Source organism: Ailuropoda melanoleuca, chromosome 18 (assembly GCF_002007445.2).
Source record: "Ailuropoda melanoleuca isolate Jingjing chromosome 18, ASM200744v2, whole genome shotgun sequence".
Taxonomy (NCBI): Eukaryota; Metazoa; Chordata; class Mammalia; order Carnivora; family Ursidae; genus Ailuropoda; species Ailuropoda melanoleuca.
In genome coordinates, this window is record NC_048235.1 from 29,616,806 (window position 1) to 29,644,280 (window position 27,475).

Below are 27,475 nucleotides of genomic sequence, written 5' to 3' on the forward strand. Positions count from 1 at the left end.
TGTCAAGTTTTAGGATACATCTATAATTTTATTACAAAACCATTCTTTTGGCATTAGTTGGTTACAGTGCTAGCAAGATACTGTGAGTGTGGCATAGCAGCTCTAATGTAACATTGCATTCCCTGCTTCCTGAACCGAAATTGAAGTGACCTTATATCCATTACACAAGTTACCTGCCTTCATTAATGCTGCAAATCGTGACACATATTCCCTTTAGGGAGGAGCCGATGCTAAGGGATTAGAGCAAAAGTTGGTAAGTCTACAAAAGTTCCTTCACAGGACTTTCTCTTTCTTCTCCCTCCCCACAAATTACTTCGCTTTAAAAGAATCAAATTACTAGTCTGAATGGCAGCAGCACCCAAGGAGCATCACTTAGTTCTTGTTAAAAAGCAGTACCTGCGCGATGCACATTTTACACCACAGGCAAAGGGAATGATCGCTTTAGCTTTAAACTCCTGCATTAGAGTCTCTTAAAAAAATAAAGCATTCCATCGAGTTCTTCCAGTGGTGTTATTGCTGTACACTTGCTGGGTCACTCTCTGTGCTGTGTTTGCTTTGAAGGGATCTTCCAATGTATCTCCAATATTCCTTTCTTATAGTGTCCTTTTCTTTAGCTAGAATTTCACACAACTGAAAATGAAAAAAAAATGCTTTAAAGATAGTATGTAAATCAATCTCAAGGGCAAATGCTTTTAAGCCAACACATTTAAAGTCAGATAATGTTCAAATGAGATACATCATTATAATCATATATTGTGTTCACTAGTGATGTGGGTTTTGCTCTAACAGTGGAAATAGTCCTGCACTGAACTCTGGAGTGAACACGCTGAACAGGGCATGAATATAGCGGCAATGGCAGACCAAATTCTGAGACACCAAGAACAGAGTTCTACTGACTTACCTCTAATGCTTTATTAAGAATGTCCTCCTTGTTGTCACATTGGTTTTCTAGCATGTCTTCATATATATCCACGAGAAAGGCAATTAGGTAGGGGGAACTGTGACTTGGTTGTAAATCAAGTAACTGATTTAACAGATTGGGATATTTGGAAAGACCACGATCCTGTAAAATCCTAAAAAAAATTATTCTCAATTTTGAGAAGAACAAAAATAATAGAAAGATCAAGAGAAAATGACCTCTGTAACATAAGCAAGAAGAGGAGACTTATTTTGAATGAATGAAGTTGAAACTAAATGAAATTTTTAAATTATGTGTGAGTTTTATTATGGATAATTATGAGCTGAGTATAATTAGTTATAAAGAATAATGAAACTTAAAAATGATCATTTATAACTCAAACTGCAACACAATTAAATCAGAAAATAAACCATCTTCTTAAAATTAAAAAGTGAAGGAAGACAACAAGAGATGTTTCTGTTTCTTCTTGAGATGGTTCCTTATTCTTTTAGCTCTCCAGACATTATAGGTCCCAACCCTGGATACATCTCTCCAAATGTGAATGGGCTCCATACTTTATGTTCTTTGGGCCTAGTTTCCAGGGAGACCTTTAAGCTCAAAAAGGAGCCTGGTTGTATCAGTGGCCAGGCAAGTAAAACCTTGTCAATTTAAGGAATGAGACTTATAACAGGAGAACTCTAGAAATGAAAACAGAAAGGTTGGCTATGCATCTGTGCAATCTGCTTGTAAATAGTTTGCTTTGTCTTTACTATGTTCCTGAGCTAAACAGAAACTAAATGTATATATTCCATTCTTTGACATAAAGACTATAGGATTCATAAATACAATTATAACTGTATTATTGTTCAGTCATGGACTATTCCAAAAACTGCTGGTATGTGCTTGGGAGGTGAAGAGAAGGCTAGAAGGCACTGTTCTTGGGTGTCACCATCTAACACTGATATATTTCCAGTAGATCAAGAGAAATGAAAAATTCTTTAGTATCCTTTTGGAATCTGATTAATGGGATATATTCCATGATACATCATATTAGCAGGTGTTTTTTGTATAAAACAATCCAAAACAACCTCTTACCCTTTCAAATAGTTCCATGCACTTTCATTGTGTGGTACTAGTTTGATCATTTCCAGAGTGTACCTATAAGATAAAGACCACAAAGAAATATAATTTTAAGAGCAGTGCAATAATTAGAAACAGTTTCAATAAGATTGTGCACAGCTTGGATATGTGCTTTCATTTATCTTAGTGGGCTAGCTCATATCTAAATTAAGAGAGAATCCTTCAAGCCTGCAGTTTTCAATTCATAGTTATATAGTTCCTTCCTCTTGTAAATTTGTAACCAATTCTGGGAAAGAACACCTAACTAATGTGAAGGCTCAATTCGCAATAGGAAAATAAACTGATGTGGGGGACTTCCTTTAATTTAAGATTTCTCCTTGAAGAAAATGTCAGCTAAAACAGGAGGTTTTCCTTTTATTGGTAAAGCAATCTTGAGAAAAAGTCTAAGATCTACTTATGCCCAACAAATTTAAATCATTCAAAAAGGAGAACTACATAATCTTAGGAGCTGTAATAAAAAATAGCATGGAAATTATATAGACAAAGAATAAAAATGAGAAATCAACACAAATGTATATTTCTTATACTCTAAAACCAGATTAGTAGTTAACTACAATGTGATTACCAGTCAAAATGGACACTCCCTTTCCCTCCCCTTTAACCAGATTATTAAGTCCAATTTAGATTCAATTACAACAAATTCCAAGGGAGTGACAGAACTTAGCTTCACTATATCCTTGCTCAAATGAGTCACTTACTAAAATTTAGTAATCTTGGTTTTATTGCTGTTTTATTTATTTTTATTTATTGTTTTATTACTGTTACAATAGCATTTTTTTTCCCACAGAGTACAGTCGTTCCCCCTTTCTCTACAGGATAGGTTCCCAAATGCCCAGTAGATAGATGCCTGAAACCACAGAGTATCAAATCCTATATATACCATGTTTTCTCCTATACACCCACACCTATGATAAAGCTTAATTTATAGGCACACTAAGAGATTAACAACAAATAGAACAATCATAATATACTCATTGTAATAAAGGTTATATGAATGTAGTCTCTCTCAAAATACCTTCTTAGACTGTACTCACCCTTCTTGTGAGGACTTAAGAGAATACAATGCCTACACGATAAGATGAAGTGAGGTGAATGACAGGCATTGCGGTGTAGTAAACACTACCTAACGTCTCACCACACAGCTGTCCTCAGGAGGGTCATACGCTTCCGGACTACAGCTGACCACGAGTAACTGAACCGGAGAAGGCAAAACTGCAGGTAAGGGGGACTACTGTGACGATAAACTCATCCAACACTATGAAAAGGTTTTTTGCAACTACTTTTACATGAGCTAATATTTCCAGTTATTTTTCAAACCTTGTCCCTGCATGTCTTCACTAATCATTGTAGAAGATTCTTAATTTCATTTTGGCAATACCTAAAGAATTTTATTCACATACATATGCACTAAAGCATGATCTATTTTAATGGTTAAAACATACACTTTGAGGTCAGAGTGCCTAGCTTCTTTGGGGTTTTGTTGTTGTTGTTTGTTTTTTTTTTAAGTAATCTCCATCCAACATGGGGCTTGAACTCACAACTCCTTGGACTCACAACCCCAAGATCAAGAGTTGCATGCTCTACCAACTAAACCAGTTGGGTGCCCCAGACTGCCTAGCTTCCAATCTTAGCCCCATCCATTACTATCTGTGTATTCTTAGGCACATTACAGAACTACTCTGAACCTCAAGTTCTTCATCAAGTATCTCGCAGTGTTGTTACGAAAATTAAGAATTCCACGGGGCGCTTGGGTGGCTCAGTTGTTAAGCGTCTGCCTTCGGCTCAGGGCGTGATCCCGGTGTTCTGGGATCGAGCCCCACATCAGGCTCTTCTGCTGGGAGCCTGCTTCTTCCTCTCCCACTCCCCCTGCTTGTGTTCCCTCTCTTTCTGGCTGTCTCTCTCTCTGTCAAATAAATAAAATAAATCTTTAAAAAAAAAAAAAAGAATTCCTGGCATGTAATAAATGCTTAATAAATGGTAATTGTTGGGGCCCCTGGGTGGCTCAATCGGTTGAGTATCCAACTTTTAATTTCAGCTCAGGTCATGATGTCAGTGCTGTGGGACTGAGCCCTGTGTTGGGCTCCACGCTCAGTGCAGAGTAAGCTGGATATTCTCTCTCTCCCGCTAAATAAAAAAAATCTTTAAAAAATTGATAAATGGTAACTATTATTAATAGTACTAGTACTCATGAAAATATGGCCATGATATATAAAATGATAAAAAGCAATGTGTATACCACCATTGTCTACATTGCTGTGCATACATGTTTGCAACAGGTTTAGAAGGGTCCGTACTAACTGCAGCTCACTCTGAAGAATGGGGTATGGGAAGAGAGAAAATAAGAGATTTTGATGTTTTCCTTTCCATAATTCAGAACAGTTTCCCCCTACAACTAGGCTGCATTACTTTCATAATAAAAGAAAAAAAACAGAAAATAATCAGATAAATCTATGTTCTTTAGAGTTAAAAAATTTAGTCAACAACCTAAATTCTAGATAACTACAGCTACTCTTAGCATTTTAAGTATTTTTTACCTATCTTAATGGTATGATAAACCTTAGATATGGAAAACTCTTAGATTCTTTTTTTTAAACAATTTTTTTAAAGATTTTATTTTTAAGTAATCTCTACACTGAACACGGGGTTCACACAACCCTGAGATCAAGAGTTGCATGCCGTACCGACTGAGCCAGCCAGGTGCCCCTGGAAAACTCTTAAGATTCTTGACTGATTATTTCTGTTTCTATTTGGTAACAGAAAACCAGTGATCTGCCTTTGAAGACTATGAGAAGTTTCCATTTCACTCTTCATTCTCAACTTTTAAGTACCTTATTACACCTAACCTCATGAAGTAAGTAGAAATATATAGTATTTGAAATCCTTAATTATTAACTGGGTTAATTCAAGGAAGAATAACCTGAAGCATTCTACCTTTTAGCAAGAAAGCTACTGAACTGTCTAAAGGATGACCCTTTACTGTCCTTAGAGTACTTCTGTCCTAATCCTCACAACAGAATACCAACTCTAGAAGAAAAAAAAGTAATATATTAAGGTCTAGATAATGAGTCTGAATTTTCTCTACTCAAGCCCCATTATTTAGGTTTAAAAGTAATAAAATTATTTCAGTAAGTTCACTGTTACCCCACAGATCAATATTATTCAATAGAACGTGTTATGATGATGAAAATATTCTTTATCTGTGCTGCCCAATATACTAGTCATTAGCCACATGTGGGTACTGAACCCTGAGAAGTGATTCACACAACTCAGGAACGGAATTATGTGATTTTAATTAATTTGAACTTAAGTAGCCATATGTGGCTAGTGCCCACCACATTAGATAGTGCAGCTCTGAAGAGCATACTAGTAAAAAGAAAGCATGAGACGTGACTGAGGGGTATGTGGCTGCTCCAGAAAGAAGCCTGGGGCAGAGAGTTAATGCAGGACACTGGATGACAGACCTCTTTTCTTTCTAATTTAAATCACCAGAACCCCATATAGAACAGACAGAAGGAAAACTAGCCTGCCCTGACCCAAACAGAAGTAATAAAAAGAGAGATGAAGGCAGATGGTCATAAACATCAGCTCCTCCCAGGAGCTGTTAAAACAACTGTTATTTTTTCATTTTTCGTTTTTTTAAAGTAAGCTTTAGGCCCAATGTGGGGGCTTAAAACTCAAGACCCTGAGATCAAGAGTCACATGCTCTACTGAATGAGCCAGCCAGGCGCCCCTAGAACAACTAGTATAAATAAAATTATGAGTATGTTCTCATCAGGCTATAAAAACAATAAATATGTTCAAATTTAAAACAGACATTGAGACAAAAATAGACAAAGTCAGAAAAGAGGTGGCTATTAATGATTACAGGTACTAATATACATTCCAATTCTAACACTTCTGGAGCTTATAACAGCGTTTTGTACGTTGAAGCAGTAGTGTTAAACTAGTTAAACTAGGGATGCTTCGACTCCACAGGGGATATATGGCGACTTTTGTTTGTCCCAACTTGGCCGACGGGGATTCCTACCGATATACAGGGTGTAAAGGCCAGGAATTCTGCTAAACATCCTACAATGTACAGGACAGCCTCCCACAACCAACCCTGCACAGCAGAATAACATGGTTTCTGCGAACTATTATCTAAAGGGCACCAGAATTCAATGAGACAGCTTTAAAATAAAGCTTCCTAGACACTATGAAATCCGATTTCTTCTCAACCTGTGGTAGTAACACTATTTCAAGAAACTTGCGACACTGCCATGTAGAGGTATACTGCAGCAGCTATAAATTTGTCCTTATAGATTTCATCTAAGCATTCTGTCCTATTAATTCAATGAGGGCAGGATCAGGGGCAGTCTTGATCTCTGCTGTATCCCCAATGCCTGAGACACAACAGNCAGAGGTATACTGCAGCAGCTATAAATTTGTCCTTATAGATTTCATCTAAGCATTGTCCTATTAATTCAATGAGGGCAGGATCAGGGGCAGTCTTGATCTCTGCTGTATCCCCAATGCCTGAGACACAACAGGCACACAAATATTCTTTTAACGAGTGAACAAGTCAAGGAGATTACTAACTGGACTTCTCTCTCCAATATAGCACGATCATTATAGCCAGTGGTGTTAGAAATGACGAAGTATCTTTGGTTCCAGACAGAGTTATTTCTCACATCCTCTTTAAGAAGTTGGTCTACATACTGTAGCTCATTATCCCAAAGTTTAAATTCCTAAGAAAAAATAAAAAATATCCAATTAGAAATGTCCCATTACTTTTTTTTTAAGAACAGCCCCAAGATCAAGAGTCACATGCTCCACTGACTGAGCTAGCCAGATGCCCCTAGAAACGTCCCATTATTAATAAAAAATAAAAATAAATAGGGGGCGCCTATTTAAGTGGTTAAGTGTCTGCCTTCGGCTCAGGTCATGATCCCAGGGTCCTGGGATCGAGCCCCACATTGGGCTCCCAGCTTAATGGTGAGCCTGCTTCTCCCTCTACCTCTGCTGCTCCCCCTACTTGTGCTCTCTCACTGTCAAATAAACAAAATCTTAAAATTAGATAAATAAATAAATTTCAGCAAAGCTAGGTAGAAGTGAAGATGTGGGACTCATCACATATTTGGAGGAAAATGATAGTTGCAAGTCAAGGAAATGGAGGGGGAAAGAAAAGTCATCAAAGACAAGGGAATGGTCACAAAGAAAGAAAAAAAATAAGGAAGAGAGAGCAAAGTGGCCTGTGATTTGGTACCATCTTCTTGACAACAGAACATATCAAGAGGCATATTCATATTAAACAGACCCAAGAAGTACTCTAAGGGACTAAATCGCAGGCAAAAAAGGTGCATGTAACTAAATGCTTAAGCATTAACTTGAAAATTTAGAGGAGGGAAAAACCAAACTCAGAAAATGATTAACAAAGTACAGTAAATTAATTTAATGGATTTGATATGAATACATATTAAGTAAAAGGGAAGTATTAAAAATGCACATATAAGATAAAATTACATTAAAATACATGTGGAAAAATACAACTGTACTTGGATTCAAATTTTTATGTTATAAAGCTGTTTTAATAAAAAAAAATTATGGGGAGAAGAGAACCAATAAAAACAATTTAAGAAAGGGATGAAAAGGTCAAAACTTACAAATGCTGCAAAAGTTGGGGATGTTAACTATGAAAAAACTAACAAGAGTTATATTTCTTGTTTGATAATGGCAAAAGGATAGAATTTCATAGAAAAAACAAAAATACCAAATATCTTTAGAAAATGTACCCCTTTAGTCAAATTTAGAAAAGTTTAAATTTTTAAGTAAAAAAAAAATTTTGTGAACTGCTCTTGGTATAACAAATAGTGCACAAAGTAGCAATCACTGGGAAAAAATTCACAGGAAACAACACTAGAATTGTTTGCTGGAATAAATAAATGCCCAGAGTGGGAGTTGTAACTGGTCTCTTCTATTCAGAGCTTAGCATAAAATTTTAACAAGTGGGCAGAAATAAAATACTATTTATTACTGTAAAATCATATTCCAAAGTTTATGTATGCAAAAACCCCAGTAGGTACCATGCCCTTGTTAATTAAAATAACATAGCTGTATTAGAAAATTACAACTACCTTTTCTATTCAATTTGCTAGCAAATATAAGATGTGATGCAAATTCAATCTAAAAAATACAAATTACTATTATTCTTCTTTAATATGAAACTACTTACCAATGTATCTTGAGAGATTATAAGATTAATCAGCATGAAGGATGTCAGGTTTTAATTAAGTATCTTACTAATTCTTAGCCATTATATTTTGTGTGTAATGATCTATTTGTGTGTTTTAGTTCAGGTGTATACTTACAATTCAACAGTAATTTTAATTATTTAATTCAGTTAAAACAATCTGAAAAACATTTTAACAAGAAAGGCAATACCTGAATAACCCATTGTCGATGTTGCCAGGCATGATAATTCTTTGCATCTTGATTAAGAATATCAGCAATAAATTCAAGCTCCTGAGATGGATCTTTCAGCCATTCCACTAATACTCGCCTATGATGCCTAAAGCAGGGAGAAGAAAAAGTTTTGTGTTAACAGATCCAAGAACTGAAATATCAGTGGTGTGTGTTGTACTACACGATGTGGAGGGACACTCTAAAAACAGAAATTCACCTCTAATTCTCAAGATTATACTGGAAAGAAAAGGTAACAAAGAAGAAACNCCTAAAGCAGGGAGAAGAAAAAGTTTTGTGTTAACAGATCCAAGAACTGAAATATCAGTGGTGTGTGTTGTATACACGATGTGGAGGGACACTCAAAAAACAGAAATTCACCTCTAATTCTCAAGATTATACTGGAAAGAAAAGGTAACAAAGAAGAAATACTAAGAGGGAAAATTCCAGAACACTAAGTAAGAGCTGAGAAACATAAAACAGCGATTTATGTGTAAAATGAAATGAGATACTTACACTTTAAAGGAGGTTTATTTCAAGCTAAATCTGGAAGTAATCTTTTGACAACCACAAAATCCTGTCAAAGGATTTTGAAATACTCCCAGATGGCATAATCAGACTATAGGAAATGTGATACTATTTAATCAAGTATAGAAGCTCCTCTGCTTATAAACAGGTTTTCAATTTTCCTTAAGTCCCCAGCGTCACATACAAGCAACTGCTCATTCCACCAATTCGTGGGCAGAACTGAATTCACTTCTACTCTGGCAAGTAGCTGTGACAAGTTGCGAGTTTGTTAAGAGTTGTTTCTTTCTTTCTTTTTTTTTTTTTTAAAGATTTTATTTATTCGACAGAGATAGAGACAGCCAGGGAGAGAGAGGGAACACAAGCAGGGGGAGTGGGAGAGGAAGAAGCAGGCTCACAGCGGAAGAGCCTGATGTGGGGCTCGATCCCGTAACGCCGGGATCACGCCCTGAGCTGAAGGCAGACGCTTAACCGCTGTGCCACCCAGGTGCCCCGTTAAGAGTTGTTTCTGTACTAGGAAAATGCTTCTAAGAGTTTTCTGTTGGGTTCTATTTTTATAATTTTTTTAGCTGAAATATTAATACAAATGTATTAGTGAAAATGTTCTAAAAGTCATTGTAGTGATGGTTGTACATATTTGTAAATATACTAAAACCACTGAACGATACACTTTAAATGGGTAAATAGACTAATGATGTATTATATGTATGCTAACTGAATTTAGATTTTAAAAAATGAGTAAATAGTAGGGGTGCCTGGCTGGCTCAGTCAGTAGATCATGGGACTCTTGATCTTGGGATCATGAGTTCAAGCCCCACATTGGGTGTAGAGATTACTAAATAAATAAATAGTATAATATGCGAATTATATCTCAAAAAAGCTTTTCTTTAAAAAAAAATTCATTATATTCAATATACTAAAAGTGAGTAGGAGTGATGGGAAAAGGGGAAAGATTTGATGCTGAATGAATGAATGAATGAATGAATATTCTACATGCATGGAAAATCGAAAATTCATCTTACAGAATATTAAGAAAGCAAGATACTACCAAGAGGAAGATTCTAGACGGAAAGCCTTCTAAATTTATTTCAGAAATCTCCCAAGTTAGTGAACACTAGCAATAATTATTTTTCTAGGTTCCCAGAAAATTCTGTAATTTAGGAAAAGCTTAAGAATTAGGTCCTTCAGCACGTCAAGCTGACCCTCAGCACTCCCACCACCATTACCTCCTCCTCCGGCTCCAAAATGACAGCAACCACAGTAGCTTCCATTCAAGGGGTGCTCGGATGCCGGGACTGTTCAAACTCTTTCTTCCCATTTGTTCTCTGTCCTGCTCCACAACACCTCTTTTTTTCCTCCACTGTGTTCTGTTCCCCTCACCTATAATAATCCCTATAGTTTTGTCTATGCTAACTTAGGGCTTAGTTTCTAGAACAAACATACTCTGTAAGACACTCTACACCACTGTGGTTTTCATACTGTACTGTAAGATAACTGGCTTTATTATGTGCTGTCCCTGTTAGACTGTGTGGCTCATCTTTGTTTCCCCGCATCAATAAAAATATTTTGAATAAACGAATGAAAGATCAAATACCAGTCATTTTATAACATACTGGATAGAAAACATTTTTTCAGATTCTTTATTCAAAAATTTCCCCACAATATCATATGTTGTCAAAATTTTAAAGTAAAATTGCGGTACACATATTTGAGTGTTAACTCGAGGTTAGGTACCACTTCAAGCACTAAACATAAAATCATCTCATTTAGGAGCACCTAGGTGGCTCAGTGGTGAAACATCCAACTCTTGATTTCAGCTCAGGACATGATCTCAGGGTTGTGAAATCGAGGGGCTCCTTGCTGGGTGTGGAGACCGCTTAAGATTCTCTTTCTCTCCCTCTCCCTCTGCCACCCCCCCTAAAAAAAAAATCTCATTTAACCCTCCTAACAACACTATGATACACGTAACATTAGCGCCAATGCCAACTACTAAAATTATAAAGAAACAAACAATTCCCTATAATTTCATCACCCACTGGGCAGGTAATATTAACATAGTGACATATTTCCTTCCTATTTTCATCTTACCAAACTTGATAGTTTTTGGGCTGTTCCTCAATTATTGCAGTGATGTAGTTCATTTCCTCATGCAGATCCTTTTGAAGAGACTTTAGGAGAACTCTCCGAAAATGCCTAGAGGGAACATCAAGCATTGTCTCATTACTCCACATAGACTGCCTAGCCACACCATCTGATAAAGGTAGAACACCACAGTTAGACACACTTCCTTTGTGGTAGGTATTCTATATAACCAATAATTCAGCAATGTAACTGCATCTGGTTGTCCAAACTCATACAACTATCTGGTAATAAGAAGAATCAAGCATTTTGAAGTAAAAATAGTGAAAGGCAACAAATGTTGAGAGAAGAGAAAAAGACAACCAATGAATGATTATTTTCAGGTAATGCTCTGGTTATGAGTGTCCTACTACAGGAGAATCAAAGACATCTCTTTCCCTATAATATTTCCTTATATGGTACAGCTTATTCGTTTAGATATATCATTCATATGATAAATTCCATTACAAACATTATCAAATATTTTATTTTTAGAGCCACCGCAAATATGCTACTTATATATGAAACAAGTTTCTCTTAATTTCTTCAAGGCAGAATCAAATCACTTAAAAAAAACCTTTTCTCTAAAAACATGATTATTAGTTCTGGTCTGTTTTTACTTCAAAATTTCCAACTCAATGTATAATAAGAGACAAACAGCTGCTTTAAAAGTATCTTTTAAAATGAAATGCTAAATAGGACTGATAATGGTATTTCTCTATTTTATTAGTTTGAGGAAAATTAGGCTTAATAAAACATAAGAAGCAGCTTGGTTTACATGAGTAAGGTTATCCAGTATACTGCCTTTAAAAAACTGCAAATAAACTTAGGAAATTTTAAAATGTATTCTAAGTTACTTTGTGTTATGTATGGTCAGGAATTTCTTAAAAAATAAGAACGCATACTAGATATAAAATGATGGAATATCATACTAAGAATTCCAGGAAACATGGTAGATTAAATGAGTGAGTTTATCCTGACACCCTAATAAAACCCCACAAAAATGATAGCAAGGGAATGAAAAACAGTAAATATCCACAAGGACAAAGAGAATTAGGGACAAGGGGATATTACAACAATGGGAAGAGGTCAACAAAATTATGGAAAATGGTAAGTTGACAGACAAGTTTTAACTGACTTTGAAAAACAAAGTGCTAAAAGCCTAACTGTCAACAGAAGAAGAAAGGTTCAGAAATCAGGTGTCAGGTATCCTCAAGACTGGGAATCAAGGATGGGGTTAAAAACAGTATAAAGTCTAGAAAGAGCCCTTAATAGCCAAGATCCCTCCCCCAACCTTAAGCAGAGAGGCGACGGCATCACTGGCCTGGTGTGAGGTAACATAAAAAATACATATAGGTCTCTGCCCCTGGTTCCTGGCACAGAGCTCCTGGAACACTCAGGAATTCCTAAGTGATAAGAGCACTAGAAGCGGGGCACTTGGGGGACTCAGTCGGTTTAGCATCTGCCTTCGGCTCAGGTCATGATCTCAGGGTTCTGGGATCAAGGCCCACATCGGGCTCCCTGCTCAGCGGGGAGTCTGCTCCTCTCTCTCCCCCTGCCCCTCACCCCACTTGTGTGCTTGCTTGCTCCCTCAAATATTTAAACAAAATCTTTAAAAAAAAAAAAGAGCACTAGAAGCATTCTATTGAGGCAACTCTAGGTGGGCTCCTTAGGTGGTTCCTGGTCACCAGGAAGACCAAACTTTGATCAGAAGCTTGAAATTATCAACTCCACCTCCAGTTGTCTAGATAGAGGAGAGAGGCTAGAAACAGAGTTAATAATTGATAATGCCTACATGAGGGAACCTCCACCGCATCCCAATACTAGGGGGTCTGGAGTTTGTAGGTGGGTGAACTTATCCATGTTCTGGGAGAGGACATGCCCTCCATAAGGACAAAAGATCCTGAGCTTGAGACCCTCCCAGATCTTGCCCTATATATCTCATCCGGCTGTTCATCTGTACCCTTTTATCACATCCTTTAATAAACTGGTAAACATAAGTAACGGTTTTCCTGAGTTCTGTGAGCCACTCTAGCAAATTAACTGAACTCTAGGAAGGGGTCAGGGAAACCTCTGATTTATAGCCCACTGGTTAGAAGCATACGTGACAACTGGATTTGCGATTAGCATCTGAAATAGGGGGCAGTCTTGTGGGATTGAGCCCTTAACCAGTGGGATATGATGTTATCTCAATGTGAGGTAGTTAGACAATGTCAGAACTGAGTTAAATTGTAGGACACACAGCTAGTATCATAGAGAACTGCGTGGTAGGGGAAAAACCCACAGTCATTTGGTGACCAGAAATGTCAGAAGTGAAGTGTTTTGTGTGAAAGTAAAGGAGACACACAGGAGAATAACTGTGGTTCTTTCTAAAAACCTGGCAAGACACAAGTGGCTTTATTCTCTGGAAAAAACTGAAGCAGAAAGGAATACCAGACACAAGAGGAAAATGACTAGAAACTGGGAAATTTAAACCACTAATATACTAAACAGCTGAAAACCCCCACCCCAACCAATCTTCCCCTGCCTGACCCCCGAAACTATGGCAGCCAAACACACTCTCCTCAGGTAATAATCAGACGACTCTTCTTTAGAGGAACAAACCACAAGAAAAGATCTAGAACTGCTGACATGTGAAGATTTCACACAAAACAGCCACATCTCCACTCACTAACCTCACAGTGAAGCCCTCCAGTTGACAAGTCCTGCCACATACAGAGCTTCCAATCAGAGGAGTTTTCCTGCCTCTATTATAAGTTTGAAAGGAGAGTCAAAGATTTGAGAAAAATATTTACATGAAAGAAAGAGACCAAAACAAACACCAGAGAAATGAAAATATATCACACATCTATGAAATAAAAGACAAGATTCTATTTAAAAAATATTCAGAAAACAAAAAAGAGCTTTGGAAATTAGAAATTTTTGAGTGCGGATAGAAATGAGGAGATAAAGTTGAGAAATATCTCAAATATAAATGAAAAGACAAAGAAATGAAAATCAGAAAAAGCAATCAAAAAGGTACCACATACAACTAAAAAGAAAAAAAAGCATTCCAGAAAGAGAAAAAAAACAGGGAAAGAGAAAAGGAATTATCAAAAAAACATAAAAAAATTCTCTGGACCTACTAAAAATGTTTCAACGAAATAACAGGAGTCTTCTCAATAGAAGCTAAAGGAAATGGAAAACCAGTTTTAAAATTCTGAAGGAAAATGATTTCTAATATAGAATTCTACTAACAAAGTTGAGAAGAGACTAACAACACTTTTCAATATATCAAATCTCACAAATGATTTCCCACGCATCCTTTTATAAGTTCTCTTCTACTCAAGGATGTGGTCGATAAAATGAGAGAGTAAATCAAGAAAGAAAAAGAGGTCAGGTCTGGAGACAGGAGACCGAACGCATGAAAGAGCTGGAGACTAGATGTGCAGTGCACACACTGGTGAAGAAGAAAAAAAGGAGCTGAAGGATTACCTGTTGTGTTCAGCAGTAACAACACATTTTACACATATCAGAGAGCCTGGGAGACAAATTACTTACTGGCACGAAGAAAACGAAACTGAACAAAAAAAAGGCAATCTGTTAAAAGGAATGTACTCTGAAATACTACAAAGTGGGTCAGCAAATTTAAAATATATAGGTTAACTTAAGAAAAAATAGCTAAGAGTTCTTACCTCTGGGGAGGGGACACTGGTAGTGAAAAGGAAGGGGACAAGAGGATGCCATTTTTCATTCAGCCTCTGACTTTTAAACTCATAGTGTGAATTATTATGATGATAACAAGTTTAGTTCAAAGAACCATCTGAACTAAAACATGAAACATTTAAATGCGGAAGATTAATGATGAGCAGTACTTACCACACTGTATAATTGGCTGCATTTAACTCAATAGCATCTCTGGTTAGTTTAAAAGCTCGTTCACTTCTTTCATCACGCTGCAGAACAGCCCGGAAATAATCATAAACATCTCTAACTGGGGACAGAGCACACAACTGCATTAGCACTACCTTTCTTGTTTAAACTTAGCACTCTAATACAAAGTGCTGTTATACCTTATGAGGAAAGATACTGAATTTATATCATTTATAACAATAAGCAAAAGAAAGTCAAATGACTCTGTGAATGCCACCCTGAGAATGCTTTAGTGTCATAGCCACAATATATGTGTAACTATGTTTCCTGCTCACGTATGTACAGGGGCTAATGCCAGCCTCCAAATCTCTGAAAGATGTTACACGTTAAAGTAAAATTAAGAGTGCGTATATTCAAATATATTCACTTACCTCGTTTTCCCACATTATATTTTGATCAGTTTTAAAACTGAAAAAGCAATGTACACAACGGTAGAAAATTCAAACAGTACAAAGAGAGTCACACTAAATTTCCGTTCAACTCCAAAGAAGCAACCACTATTAATGGTTCTACTGTATCCTTCCAAATATATGTTCTAAATACATCCTCCCATTTTTTACACTAACGAGATCACATCGGGGGCCTGGCTGCCTCAGTCAGCAGAGCATGCAACTCTTGATCTCGGGGTTGTGAGTTCAATACTCATGTTGGGTGTAGAGATTACTTAAAAAGAAAATCTTCACAAAGATAAAAAAAATAAATGAGACCACATCACACTCTATGTTCTGGGCCTTGCTTTTTTCGCTCATACATTATTAAAGTAGTGCAAGTTACATACTCATTGACTCAACAATTCCAGTTCCAGGAAGTTTCTTTTTTTTTTTTTTCTCCTCAAGATTTTATTTATTTGACAGAGAGAGAGAGAGAGCACAAGCAGGTGGAGCAGCAGGCAGAGGGAGAGGGAGAAGCAGACCCCCTGCTGAGCAGGGAGCCCGACAAAGGGCTTGACCCCAGGACTCCAGGATCGTGACCTGAGCTAAAAGCAGACGCTTAGCTGACTGAGCCACCCAGGGGACCCTTCAGGAAGTTTTCTTAAAAATATACTTCCATATGTACCCAAAACATCCAAAGAAATTTACTGGAGTGTTTGGTTACATAAAAAAATTTTAAAAGGCTGGTTGATGGTCATGGGTTAATCAGAACTTTTAGTGTCACTAAAGTTGGTATACAATACCCCACTGTTAAATTTGCCTGGCTTTGAAAAAAGGAAATGAAAACTGGAAACAAATGATGAAGAATGAGCTAAGTCCATTATGGCACACCCATACAATGACGTACTACTCAGTTGTTAGTAACGAGGCCGCTCTGGTACGTACAGATATGGAATAACTGCTAAGACTGTTAAGTGAAAAAAGTAAGGTGCAGAGCAGCATGCTATTCATTGTTAAAAACATACGCTTATTTATGAATATACTGAGGAACAGGGAGGAGAAGACATAATTTTCAACTGTATTCTCTGTTACAAAGTTTATCATATTTCTCCAATAGGTGCAGAGCATTTCACTGTATGGTACTCAAATTTTATCTAACTCATCCCCTATAAATGAATGTTTCGTTCTCTTGCTGTCCTGAATATAAACCGTATGCTGTCCTGAGTATCACCGTATGCACACGCGCAAATTCAGCATGTCTATGATAAACTCCCACAAGTAGAATTAACTGCATCAAGGTGATGTACACGGTTGATGCTGACAGGTTTTGTCACATTAAAGATCTGACCAATATATATATTCCCTCCAAGAACGTATGAATAACTTATTTTTTCCACACCCTCACTGACAATATCAAAATTTCTCATCTTTCCTAATCTCCTAACTGAAGAAACTTACACTTTGGCAAATATTACCTGCGTATTCCCATTTTCTACAAGACAAACTGAGACTGAGAGAGATCAACAAGTTCACATTGGCTCAGTGTTCCCTGCAGAGAGAAGTTAAACCCAAATTTAGGGGTGGCTGGTTGGCTCAGTCAATAGAGCATGTGATTCTTGATGTTGGGATTGTGAATTCGAGCCCCACGTTGGGTGTAGAGATTGCTTAAAATAAAATACAATTAAAAAAAAAAAGTTAAACCCAAATCTAGGCTGACATCAAAGCCTATGCCACTAATCACAATGAACTAGCAGATACTGCAGCTGAAATGTCCTCAACACAGTACAGATTAAGGCAGAGAACAGATTATGGCCCAAGACAGACTGAAAAAAAACATGTGTTAAACACTCCTCAACGCTTTTTTCCACAATTAAAAATGTATGTGGACATGCTATGCTATTTTTCTTACAGTATACAATTTTCCAGCTACTGACAATTGAAAAACTTTTTTAACAGGTATGTATGCAAACCATGTCAAAACATCCTAGTTTGCCTAACCATTCTGTTACTCTTGGCAACACAGATTTTCAATTTTGCTTTATAAAAATCACTGCTTTAAGCTTCCAATGACTTTGCATTAAAATTTTTTTAAATTACATATATAATGCATATATATGTATTTTCATGTGTGCATATTATTTCCTTACACTACAACCCCAAAAGTGAAGTTATCAGGAAACAGGAACAATTATAGCTCTTCACAAATTCTGAGACATAAAAAGGTTACCTACTTCTAAACTCTATCTTTAAAAAGCTGAATTTAAATCATACCAGAATAAAATTTAGAAAGAACATAAGTGGCAAATATCCATAAAACATTTTGCAGTCACTAAGAACCAAGCTCCCAAATAATTTTCAAGTTATAACAAAATGCTTAGAACACATTAACTCTATATACAATGTATACATATGTTTATATACACACAAGTATCTACATATAAACCATAGACACATGCACATATACATACCATAAAACCAACTGTGTGGAAACATAATCAGAGGAGTGGAAGGCTACATACCAAATATTAACAGTGCTTATTTCTCTCTTTTTTTTAAACTGGTAACTTTTACTACATCATCAAGAACATTCTTTTTTTAAAAAAGTTTTTAAATTTGTCAGTTAGCATAGAGTTTCATATTAGTTTCAGGTGACAATACAGTGATCCGTCACTTCCATACAACATCTGGTGCTCATCACAAGCACACTCCTTAATCCCCATCACCTATTTCACCCCTCCCCCCACTCACCTCCCCTCTGGTAACCATCAGTTTGTTCTCTGTAGTTAAGAGTCAGTTTCTTGGTTTGTCTCTCTTTTCCCTTTGCTCATTTGTTTTCTTAAATTCCACATATGTGTGAAATCATACGGTGTTTGTCTTTCTCTGACTTACTTCATTTAGCATTACACTCTCCAGCTTTATCCAAGTTGTTGCAAATAGCAAATTTCATTATTTTTTAAGGCTCAGTAATATTTCATTGTATATATACCACATTCTCTTTATCTACTCGTCAGTTGATAGGCACTTGGACTGCTTCCGTAATTTGGCTATTGTAGATAATGCTGCTGGAAGTATCAGAGTGCACGTACCCCTTGCTCCACATCCTCACCAACACTTCTTGTTTCTTGTGTTGTTGACTTTAGCCATTCTGACAGGTGTGTGGTGCTATCTCATTGCAGTTTTTTTTTTTTAAGATTTTTCTTATTTATTTCTGCATGAAGGAACACAAGGAGCAGGGGGAGGGGCAGAGGGAGAAGCAGGCTCCCCACTGAGCAGGGAGCCTGATCCCGGACTCAATACCAGGACCATGGGATCCTGACATAAGCCAAAGGCAGACACTTTATCGACTGAGCCACCCAGGAGCCCTATCTCATTGTAGTTTTGATTTGCATTTCCCTGACGTGAAGTGATGTTGAACATCTTCTCATGTGTCTGTTGGCGATCTGTCTTCTTTGGAAAAATGTCTGTTCATGTCTTCTCCCCATTTTTTAATTGGATTATGTGCTTTCTTGGTTAAGTTCTTTATATAGTTTGGATACTAACTCTTTATCGGATATGTAATTTGCAAATATCTTCTCCCATTCCATAGGATGCCCTTTAATTTTATTGACTGTTTCCTTCACTGTGCGGAAGTGATGAAGAGCTAATAGTTTATTTTTGCTTTTGTTTCCCTTGTCTCGGGAGACATATCTAGAAAGAACTTGCTATGACCAGTTTCAAAGAAGTTACTGCCTGTGTTCTTTTCTAGGATTTTTATGGTTCGAGGTCTCACATTTAGGTCTTTAAACCATTTTGAATTTATTTTTGTGAAGGGTGTAAGAAGGCAGTCCAGTTTTTCCAACACCATTTGTTGAAGAGACTGTCTTTTTCCCATTGGATATTCTTTCTTGCTTTGTTGAAGATTAATTGACCATACAATTGAGGGTTCATTTCTGGGTTTTGTATTCTGTTCCACTGATCTATGTGTCTATTTTTGCACCAATACCATACTATTTTGTCCTTTTCTTTTTTTTTTAGAGTGCGTGAATGCATGTCAGACCAAGGGTGGGGAAGGTACAAGGAGAGGGAGAGTGTGTGTGCATGAATGCCAGACTGGGGGTGGGGAGGGTACAGGGAGAGGGAGAGAGAATCTTTAAGCAGGCTCCATATCAGGCATGGAGCCTGAATCTCATGACCCTGAGATCATTACCCGAGCCGGAATCAAGAGTCAGACACTTAACTGACTGAGCCACCCAGGTGCCCCAGTACCATACTATTTTGATTACTACAGCTTTGTAATATAACTTCAAGTCTGAATTGTGATGCCTCCAGCTTTGCTCTTCTTTTTCAAGACTGTTTTGGCTATTCAGGGTCTTTTGTGGTTTCACACAAATCTTAGGATTGTTTGTTTTAGCTCTGTGAAAAACGCTGTTGCTATTTTGACAAGGATTGCATTAAATGCGTGGATTGCCTTGGGTAGTATAGACATTTTAACAATATTTGTTCTTCCAATTCATGAGCATGGAATGTCTTTCCATTTCTTTGTCATTTTCAAATTCTTTCGTCAGTGGGTTTTTGGTTTTTTTTTTGAGACAGAGTGCGCAGTGGGAGGGGGCGGGGGGAAGAATCTTAAGCAGGCTCCATGCCCAGTGGAGAGCCTGACACAAGGCTCAATCTCACAGCCCTGAGATCACAACCTGAGCTGAAATCAAGAGTTGGATACTTAACTGACTGAGCCACCCAGGCACCTTTCATCAGTGTTCTATAGTTTTCAGAGTACAGGTCTTTCACCACTTTGGTTAGGTGTATTCCTAGTATCTTATTGTTTTTGGTGCAACTGTAAATGGGACTGATTCCTTAATTTCTCTTTCTGCTGCTTCATCACTGGTGTATAAGAATGCAACAGACTTCTGTACATTGATTTTGTATCCTGCAACTTCACTGAACTTGTTTATTAGTTTAAACAGTTTTTTGACGGGCTTCCAGGTTTTCTATATATAGTATCATGTCATTTACAAATAGTGAAAGTTCTACTTCTTCCTTGACGATTTGGATGATTTTTAATTTCTTTTTCTTGTCTGACTGCTGTAGCTAGGGCTTCCAGTACTGTGCTGAATAAAGGTGGTGAGAGTGGACATCCCTATTTTGTTCTTAACTGTAGAAGAAAAGCTCTCAGTTTTTCCCCTTTGAGGATGATTTTAGCTATGGATTTTTCATATATGGCCTTTATTATACTGAGGTAAGTTTCCTCTACACCTACTTTGTTGAGGTAACAGTGGCTATTTCTTGATGGTAAGAGTCTTCTTTTGATTTTAACATCCTCGAAATTTTCTAGGATAAGCATGGATTACTTTAAAAAAATTTTAATTAAAAAGAAATATATATTCCATGCAAACACTGTAAACAATACGAAAGTACATGAAATTTCTCTCACTCCAATGCCACTCCCCAATGCACTGGATTTCCATCAAGGGTAATGGTTGTTACCAAATATTTTTCTAAGTGTGTGTGTATAGGTGTTATTTTTTAAATTTTTTATTTATTTTTTATTAAGTAATCTTTATGCCCAACATGGGGCTTGAACTCATGATCCTGAGATTGAGAGTTGCATGCTCTGCTGACTGAGACAGCCAGTTACCATTGTTTATTTTTAATGAAATTGGTATATTTTTCATACTATTTTCCATTTTGGCATTTTTTTCCTCAATGGTATGTTCTTCCATGCCAACATATACACATCTACATCACCCTTTTTCCACTATTCCATATAAAGAACATGGCATAATTTACATGTGAATGCTTTTTTTTTTTTCAAAACAGAATTCTACAAGTGGGAATAGAATACTCAGACTTACAGCTATCCATGTCAAGTTGACAGGCTCATAAATGAATCTGGGGTTATATAAATAGAATTTTATATTCATTAGATTTTTTCTGTAGTTTTCAATATTAAAATATTCTTTTAACTAAAAATTACACATTTGATATACTGTCATACTCAAAGTTTCTAAAACTTATGTGGCTTTTGTCACTCAACATTGTTTCTTTTTTTTTAAAGATTTTATTTATTCGACAGAGATAGAGACAGCCAGCGAGAAAGGGAACACAAGCAGGGGGAGAGGGAGAGGAAGAAGCAGGCTCATAGCATAGGAGCCTGATGTGGGGCTCGATCCCATAATGCCGGGATCACGCCCTGAGCCGAAGGCAGACGCTTAACCGCTGTGCCACTCAGGCGCCCCTCAACATTGTTTCTGAGATTTGTCCATGTTATAAAAGATCTAGCTCCTCTTAATGGTTATTCAACTGTATGATAATGATATACTTCATTTATCCATTTTCTAAAACATAGATTATATAAGTGGATTCCAATATTTTGCTTTTTCAAAAAATGCTGCAAATAATAATAGTTAACATATATAGTGCTTACTCTGAGCCAGACACTGTTCTTTTATTTTATAATTATAATTTATTCACTATATAAAGTACTGGCCCTTGAATGACACGGGTTTGAACTGCACAGGTCCACTTATATGCAGATTCTTTTCCAAACAGTATAGTACCATATTTTTCTTATGAATTTTTTGAAGAGCTTTTTTAAAAAAATTTTATTTATTTGACAGAGAGAGAGACAGAGAGAGCACATGAGCAGGGTGAGTGGGGGGAGCAGGGAGGGAGAGGGAGAAGCAGGCTCCTTGCCTGAACCAGTCAGGCACCCTTCCTCATGATTTTAAAAAACACTTTCGTATCCTCTAACATAGTTTAAGAATACAGTATATAATAGATTTAACATACAAAGTCTGTCTTAATTGACTATTTATGTTATTATCGTAAGACTCCCAGCAACAGTAGGCTATTAGTAATTAAACTTCTGAGGAGTCAAAAGTTATACATGGATTTTCAACTGAGCTGGTGGCGGGGGGGGGGGGGGGGGGGGGGGGGAGGTCAGCACCCCTAACCCTCCTGTTATTCAAGGGTCAACTATAGTTACTATTATTATCCTCATTTTACGTAGGCGGAAATAAAGGTATAGAGAGGTTAAATAATTTGTCCAAGGTTATAGAGCTAGTAAAATGCTGAAGTTAGAATTTAAACCAGTTGGTCTGACTCTGAAGTGTGTGTTTTTAACCTACTACATGTCTTCTTATGTCGTATGCCAGAGTGTACCCAAAGTATATCTGTAGAAGCAGTTATTTCAAGGGTATACAATAGAAGCATTTTCCAATTTTGCTAGATTAAACCAAACCTCAAAAATGGCTAAACATGGAAATTACCATCTGCAATGTATGGATCTGTTCATATGCCCTAATACCTGATATCGTAAGACAGTTTTAATTTTTATCATTTAAAGCACTGTTGGGAAAAAAAATTCCCATTTTATTTGTATATCTTTCATTCCTAATGATAATGGACTTCCCCCACCTTAAAAGCCAATGGAATTTTCTCTTCTGTAAACTACCAGTTCATATACCCTTTGTCTATTTTTTTATGTTTGCCTGTTTCCTTAAACTTTTGTAGGAATTTCTTATGAGGTTCTGAACAACCCTGTTTCATATGGTGTATCTTTTCCCATACTACTGCTTCCCTTTTAACTTGCTCATGCGTGTCTTCTGCTGTACAGATTTTAAATTTTGATACATTCATCTATCAATTTTGATAGGTCATATTTCTCTATCTTTTCCTTTGTGGTTTCTATTCATGATATATGTAAGAATTTAAAATGCTAATCTTTTTCACCCTGCAAAAAAAGCTTTTATTAAATTATTTAACCCCAAGACAAATGTACAATTGTATCAATTTCTCCAATATCTTTGTTATAGGTACCTAATGAATCTGAAAGTGGTTTTCATCTCTCTGATCACTAGTGAGGTTAACATCTCTTCACAGATATTTCTATTTCTTCTAGTGAATTATCTCTAAATATCGTCTCTCTTCATAGTGTGAAAGTTTTGCATTTTAATGCAGTTATACCTTCTGATCTTTTCCTTAATTCTGAATTTTACATCTTGCCTAATAACACCTTCTTCACCAAAAGAAAGATTATTTTCTTATTCCTTGTATGTTTACAGTTGTGTTTTAGAACTTTAATTCATCTGTAATTTATTTTCACGTAAGACATGAGAAGGATATAAATTTGCTTATATAGAAATGCACAGACAACTGCTACAAAACCAATTTGATTAATCCATCCTTTCAGACAAGTATAAGATATCCTTTTAATCACATATTAAGTTCCCATCTATACTGATCTATTTTTAGATTTCTTATTAATCTATTTATTTCTGCACCAGTTCCACATGTTATTTTTAGTAGTCCATTTTTATATTGGGTAAGTCAAACCTTCATACCATCATTTTTCCTTTTCAAACATTTCCTGGTATTACTTCATAATCAAAAGAATAAATGCTTTTTGTAAAAAAGGAATGATATTGGATAACAAAGGCTTAACCGAAATGTGCACATAACACACACACACACACACACACACACACACACACACGCATACACGTACACACACACCCCCCCCACAGAGGAGGTTTGAGAATTATGGGGCCACCACAACCATTAGAATTCAGAATATACAAACACACACACATAAAAACACAAAGCTAGCATTCCAATTTATTCATGTACCCTTTCTTAGAAGAACAACTAACAATTAACATTTGCATGACCTTCAATTTACAAAGCATTTTCATTCACATTCATTACGAAAGAATGATACTTTGTCAAAGAAAATAATCCACTCATTTTAATATCAGTAAATGTATTCCGACTAAGCCTAACACTTCATTGCTGAAATATATTTCAAAATACACAAGTTTCAGCAAACCAAAGTTTATTCTACATAAAACAGTAACTCATTTATGTTTTATCTTGTATGCAAATGACACGGTAAATGAAAAGCACAATCACAAGTATCTATTACATATTATAATGTAGCATTCATCACTTAGAACTTTGGACAAAGTAAAAGTTTTAACCGTGAAAATGAATTATTAAAAAACGAGTATCAGTATCAGCTTGTCATTTAGATCTTTATTAGACAAAAATCTGTCACCTAACCATATAACTGTTAATTTCAACTCTGCTACTAAGTTTGACTTATAGACCTTCTCCTAATGAAAAATAAACTTACATTTTTCACTATAAATGATCTGGACCACTGGATTGGGGCCATCATTCTGCGGCACTGGATCTATATCAGCCCATTCTTCTCTGTCCCTGAAATATATATATGTTTTTTTCAGTGACTGTATTCAAACACATAAGAAAAAGAAATCTGATGTTTTTAAAAATGGCAACAACTACACTTCCATTAATATTAGTAACTTATAAATCTTTTAATATAATCATGGTTGGATTCTTCATGACCAAGTTTTGCCATTTTACTTTACATATTAAACTTTTAAAGTAACATAAAAATAACATAAAAATAAACTGAATAATCTGCCCAATACAATAAGCTAATAAATCAATAGTTCTCAAAACTGAAGTTTTTATGTTAAGTGGAGAAACATGTTTTGCAGTAAGCACACAATAGTTTTAAATTAGAAATCAATTTAATTCATTGGTCTAATAAGACTTTTTGGAGTTACCATTTAAAAAAAGTGAGTAACAGTTTACTAGGAACTTACATTTTAAAATCAAAGGAGGCACTATTAGTTTACTATACAGAGGTGGTCCAGGTGGTCTTTAGAGAGCAGGCTCTGGAATCTAATAACTGTCTGAGTCAGAATGTAGGCTCTACCACTTATCAGCTGTGTGATCTTGAGAAAGTTACACAATCTCTCTGGGCCTCAGTTTCTTCATTTATAAAATGAAGCTATTACTAACCAACCTTAGAAAGCTGTTTGAAGGATTGGGATAATATGTTAAGCACTGAAATATGTGTAATAGTAAGCACATAAATAGTAAGTATATTACATATATATACTAAAATATTAGTATATAGTATATAATCATGAAATACACAATATTACCATATGCTTAAATGTTTACGCCATGTTATAAATACAGCATATAATAAATGCATATAGTCAGCATTCAATGAATACTATTTCTCATTATCAATGCTAAAATAACATAGTGGCACCAATAGGTGCCTATAGGCATTTCTGTGCAAAATGCCCAGTATGACTAAATTTGTTTAACCACTCTCTTATTTATATTCTTTTCCTTTCACCCATCTTTTAATTCTCTATACTGATCAGCTATTGAAAGCAAAGATTCTGTGGCATCCAGACAATCCTGAAGTTGTGTCCACTGTATCAGAAGAAATACAAGGGAAACAATTACCTGAGTGGTGAAACCTAGAACTTGGGGTAGTAGCATGAGAAAGGTAAGGCTGTCATTTAGTCACTGAAAAATCAGACACAGCCAAGTGAAGCAGCTGAATATTTTACAATTCAGAGAGGAGGTGTGAGGATTATGGGGCTACCACAGCCAAATTAAATGTGTAAAACAACTGCAATAACAAAATCTGGATAGTGACTTTCACTCATTCATAAAACCAAGGAAGGCAAATAAGCTATCTAACGGGTTTACGCAGAACTGCATAAGAAAAAATAAGACAAAAGAAAAATAAGATACAAGGATTTCTCAATTTCTTTGCAAGTTCAACTGGAGGTAAGGAACTGGCATTACCAGAAAGCAAAGAACTTCTAGGGGAGGGGCTGGGGAGAAAAAGCAAGAACGTTACAAAGTACCCAACTATGCCTACTATATACCACTTGTATTATGTACGAGGTGATGTAGACCTTTTCAGTTTTACAGCTTAAATTCGGTGTCTGTCTGATGGAAGGCGCTACAATATTTAAAGGAAATGCTGAATGAAAATGTCCCAGTCCTTAAAGATCCTGTACTAGCTCTCTCCACTTTAACAGAACCAACCACGGGAAGCCCTTACACGTTGTTTTTAAAGCGAGCAAATATGGACCTTATTTATATTTAAATCTTATTTCCTCCCAGGCTATTAAACAGCACCCAAACCCTTCGGTATTCAGTCAGATTATTATCAGGCTTAGAGCTGTGGGAGCATGCAAGAGAGCGGGAGATTTCTTAAATTCCTGAATCACACCTAAACTCCCTAAGAAAGAATGCTGTCCAGTGAGTTGCAGTTTCTACGCTATCTGATGTCTGGCCTCCCCTCTGTCTCTCGGTGTCAGCGTTGGCCCCGGAAAACAGCAACCCCGAAAAGAGCGCTAGGGTTCCGAGCGCGCCCGCTCCACCCGGGCTGGCCGGACAAGAAAGCGGCGGAAACTTCGGCCGGACACGCCGAGGCCAGAGGAGCCGACCCGGAACCGCCGGCCGGGTGGAGCTCCCGCCTTCGGGGGAAGGGCCTCGGGTGCGGCGGCCCTGCTGTGGGCGTTACCTGTACAGGACATAGGTGGGCGAGTCCAGGCTCAGGAACCCGTCGTCCATAGGGGACGCCACCGCTTCTCCGGGCTCGGCCGCCATAGCTTCTTCCTGCTGCTGCTGGGGCGGCGGAGGGTGCGGCTGGGGCGGTGGCGGCTCCGGCTGACCGGACTCGCTGCCCTGCGCAGCCTCCCCGACCCCCTCAGTTGCCGCCATCTCGCCTCTGTCCGCAGCGGAGGTGGCGGCGGCGGCCCCGCCCCTCGCGGCCCCGCCCCTCGCTCCCTCCCCACACCCCCGCGGCGGCCCACTTCCGGTTTCCTCGCTTCCTACCATAGAGATGCAGACCAGAGATACCCGGGAGGCGCCCCAGCCCTGGAGGTCTGAGATGGGTACCTGGCCACGTGTGAGGGAAAGCCACTCTCCCTAAGGGCTCCAGCTTTCCCGCACGTCATCCCGTGTGTGGGCCTTTCCGAATGCTTGTAGTTGGTACTTCGGGACGTGTTGGTTTTGTTAGATCTCCTCGCTATGGGAGATGGTTCTGTTTTCTCTTGGACAGTGTCTTTGAAGCAGTGGATAAGGGCAGGTGGCCCACAGCTGAAGACTCAGCTCCTCTCCCTCGCCTCTATCAGGGAACTGGCCTCCAATGCTTAATATTAACCTTTTAAGGGCCTTTATGTTCCTTGTGCACACTTTTCTTTTGGATGATGACTTGATGCCGCAGAATTTAATACAGGGTTTTTGT

General features: G+C 37.3%; 1 protein-coding gene across 1 annotated transcript; it reads right to left on the reverse strand.

Annotated features, from left to right (window-relative positions):
• Positions 1 to 2: 2 nt before the first annotated feature.
• On the reverse strand, positions 3 to 27,000 carry FNTA (farnesyltransferase, CAAX box, alpha). Its single transcript, XM_034647591.1, has 9 exons — positions 26,750 to 27,000; positions 24,515 to 24,600; positions 14,978 to 15,092; positions 11,090 to 11,194; positions 8,459 to 8,585; positions 6,617 to 6,765; positions 1,994 to 2,056; positions 902 to 1,073; positions 3 to 630 (listed from the first exon to the last, which is right to left on the reverse strand). The coding sequence occupies exons 1-9, from the start codon at positions 26,947 to 26,949 to the stop codon at positions 511 to 513; spliced, it is 1,137 nt and encodes a 378-aa protein (XP_034503482.1). The 5' UTR covers positions 26,950 to 27,000; the 3' UTR covers positions 3 to 510.
• Positions 27,001 to 27,475: the final 475 nt, after the last annotated feature.

Excerpts from the sequence above, each read along its gene's own strand:
- FNTA (XM_034647591.1), bottom strand. The coding sequence starts at position 26,949 with ATGGCGGCAACTGAGGGGGTCGGGGAGGCTGCGCAGGGCAGCGAGTCC. Across the intron at positions 6,766-8,458 it reads ATCGACAATGGGTTATTCAG|GAATTTAAACTTTGGGATAA; the intron begins GTATTGCCTTTC and ends ATTTTTTCTTAG. Across the intron at positions 1,074-1,993 it reads GCATGGAACTATTTGAAAGG|GATTTTACAGGATCGTGGTC; the intron begins GTAAGAGGTTGT and ends AATTTTTTTTAG.